The sequence below is a fragment of the Chamaea fasciata genome, unplaced genomic scaffold, assembly GCF_029207755.1.
Source record: "Chamaea fasciata isolate MVZ Bird 193981 ecotype frontalis unplaced genomic scaffold, bChaFas1.0.hap1 SCAF_591, whole genome shotgun sequence".
Classification (NCBI taxonomy): domain Eukaryota; kingdom Metazoa; phylum Chordata; class Aves; order Passeriformes; family Sylviidae; genus Chamaea; species Chamaea fasciata.
In genome coordinates, this window is record NW_027094676.1 from 26,680 (window position 1) to 29,667 (window position 2,988).

The 2,988-nt window shown below is 71.3% G+C and overlaps 1 protein-coding gene across 1 annotated transcript; it reads right to left on the minus strand.

Moving 5' to 3' along the window:
* Positions 1–437: 437 nt before the first annotated feature.
* On the minus strand, positions 438–2,449 carry LOC136305712 (zinc finger and BTB domain-containing protein 12-like). Its single transcript, XM_066209026.1, has 2 exons — positions 1,970–2,449; positions 438–1,151 (listed from the first exon to the last, which is right to left on the minus strand). The coding sequence occupies exons 1-2, from the start codon at positions 2,447–2,449 to the stop codon at positions 438–440; spliced, it is 1,194 nt and encodes a 397-aa protein (XP_066065123.1).
* Positions 2,450–2,988: the final 539 nt, after the last annotated feature.

Genomic DNA, 2,988 nt, shown 5'->3' on the forward strand with positions numbered 1-2,988 from the left:
AGCGGCCCCACTGTCCAGTGGTCACTCCCCTCACTTTGGGGTCATTCCTGACCACTTTGGGGTCATTCCTGACCGCTTTAGGGTCACTTTGGGGTCATTCCTGACCGCTTTGGGGTCACTTTAGGATCATTCCCGACCGCTCTGAGCTCATCGCCGCCCCCCCAGCGGTCACCCCCCTGTGTCCAGCAGCGGCCCCACTGTCCAGCGGTCACTCCCCTCCCTCCGGGGCTCACCTCCTGTCACCCTGGGGTCCCTCCCAAGGCGTGTCCCTCCATCCCCCCCCCTCCCCTCACCCCCTCCACCACCACCCAGGGGCCGCCCCCTCCTCCTCACCCCGGGAGAGAACCCGGCGCCGCCTCGGAGCCGGGGGGAGAGACCACGACCAAACCGTCCTTCCCTCTCCCCCTCGCCGGGCCGGGCCCTCCCCCGCCGCGAGGTCAGCGCAGCAGCACGCCGCCCTCGGCCGCGCCGGCTTCCAGCACGTTCTGGGCCGTGGTCTTGCCGTGCTGCTCCTTGAGGTGGCGGCGGATGGCCGGCTTGTGGGCGAAGCGCACGTCGCAGTAGGAGCAGCGGTAGGGCCGGGCGCCGCTGTGCAGGTTCAGGTGGTCGTGCAGGGTGGATTTCTGCGTGAAGCTCTTGCCGCAGACGCCGCAGCCGTGCGATTTGACGCCGCGGTGCACGTTCATGTGCCGGTTCAGGTTGCTGCTGTGGTTGAACTGCTTGCCGCAGCGCGGGCACATGAAGACGAAGTGCTGGGCCCGCATGTGGAACACCAGCTTCTCCACGCCCTGGAAGGCCTCGCCGCACTTCCCGCAGCGGGAGGAGGAGGAGGAGGACGAGGAAGGCGCGGCGGCGGCTGCCGTCGACGGCGCGGGTGTCCCCGAGGCTGCGGCGGCGCCGCCCGAGCTGCCGCCGGGCTCCTCGGCGGTGCCGCCGCCGCCGCCGCCGGGGAAGATGAGCAGCCCCTCGCCCTCGGCATCCTCGGCCAGGCTGTAACACGCCTTGACCACCCCGAGCTGAGGGGGACACTGCGGCTCCGCCTGCGCCGCCGCGCTGACCGCTCCGGCCGCCGCTCCGGCCGCCTCGGCCGCGGCCACGGCCGGCCAGGCGCGCGTCACCCTCCTCCTCCTCGGCGTCGCCGCCGGCTCCACCTGCGCGGGGGAGAGGCGAGCAGGGCAAAGGGAGAGCCCGTCGTTTATTGGAGCGCCGTTAAAGAGCTCTCCGCGCCCGCCACGGACCGCGGCGGAAACGATCCCCCCCTCGCCGCCGCGACGCGCCGAGAAAAGCTCCCGGGACAACCGGAAACGAGCAAAGGCGGCGAGAAAGCCAAACCGAGGAGAAGCTTCCAGGCGCGGTTTGCCCGGCAAAAGACTCCGAAAACGCGGAGAGAAAGGGAAGGCAGATTTGAGACGGGGCGGCGCGGGGCGGGCAGGAGGCGATCCGGCGGGGACGGGCTGAGCGCCAGCAAACCCAGCGACCCGAGGGACGGCGGAGGAGGCGACAGCTGCGGGCGTCGAGGATCCCGACGCGGAGCGCCGGGGCGGCGCGGAAAGGCCGCGGGACCGCGAACCGAGAGCGCGCCACGCAACAACAGGAGACAAACGCGCCAGGACCTTTGCTCCTCACGCCCTTCCCTCTCACCTTGGCTCCCGCCTCTTACCTGTTTCCACTCACCTGCTTCCTCTTACCTGTTACCTCTGACCTCTCACTTGTCTCCTCTAACCTCTAACCTCTCCCCTATCTCCTCTCCCATCCCCTCTCCCCTGTCCCCTCTCCCCTGTCCCCTCTCACCTGTCCCCTCTCCCCTGTCCCCCCTCCCCTCTCTTTGGGTCCTCCCTCCAGCCCAGGCAGGCGGCCCAAGCGAATCCCTTCTACTTCCGACCCCCACAACCACACCCGGCCTTCCCGAAGCGCCGCGGGCGTCGCAGAGCCCCGCACAGGCGCGTCCCCCGCCCCGCCCCGCGCGCACCTTCACTATGCACACGTCGGGCGCCGCGTCCTCCTCGTCCTCCTCGTCCTCGTCCTCCTCGGGCTTGGCGGGCACGGCGGGGGCGGCGGGAGGCGGCTGGATGAACCTGGCCAGCGCCCCCCGGCACCGCTCCACCACGTGCTCCATCTGCAGGTAGCTGGCGGCCGTCAGGTAGTTCACCAGGTCCCTGCCGGCGAACTCGAGGGCGCCGGTGTAGCAGGAGAGCAGCAGGTCGGCCAGCACGCGGGCGCTGTGCGCCAGGGACACGCGCAGCTCGGCCGCCGGGTTCAGCAGGAACTGGTCCCGCAGGAACGGGGAGCAGGCGGCCAGGATGACGCGGTGGCCGCGGAAGCGGAGGCTCCGCGCCACGATGGTGACGTCGCAGAAACGCTCCTCGGCGCGCAGCCGCGTCATGGAGCGCAGCGCCGCCGCCTCGTGGCCCGGCAGCTGGAAACGGAGAACCTCGGCGCACGACGACATGCCGGGGGCCGCGGGGCGGCGGGGGGCGGGGGACGGGGACTGGGATGGACTGGGGGGACTGGGAGGGACTGGGGGGACTGGGGGGGACTGGGGGGACTGGGATGGACTGGGGGGACTGGGGGGACTGGGACTGGGGGGGACTGGGGGGGACTGGGGGGACTGGGACTGGGGGGGACTGGGATGGACTGGGGGGACTGGGGGGACTGGGACTGGGGGGGACTGGGGGGACTGGGGGGACTGGGACTGGGGGGGACTGGGATGGACTGGGGGGACTGGGGGGACTGGGACTGGGGGGGGACTGGGGGGGACTGGGGGGACTGGGACTGGGGGGTAGTGGGGGGGACTGGGACGACTGGGAGGGACTGGGGGGGACTGGGAATGGAGTTATGCGCACTGGGGGGGACTGGGAATGGAGCTATGGGGACTGGGAGGGACTGGGAGGAGATCTGGAGATACTGGGAGGGACTGGGAGGGACGAGGGGCCACTGGGAGGGACTGGAGGCAGGGACGTGGGGCCTGGGGAGCGCTGTGGGAGCGGT

Coding starts and splice junctions, on each gene's coding strand:
- LOC136305712 (XM_066209026.1), bottom strand. CDS start 2,449: ATGTCGTCGTGCGCCGAGGTTCTCCGTTTCCAGCTGCCGGGCCACGAG. Junction 1,152..1,969: donor CCGACGTGTGCATAGTGAAG/GTGCGCGCGGGG, acceptor TCCCCCGCGCAG/GTGGAGCCGGCGGCGACGCC.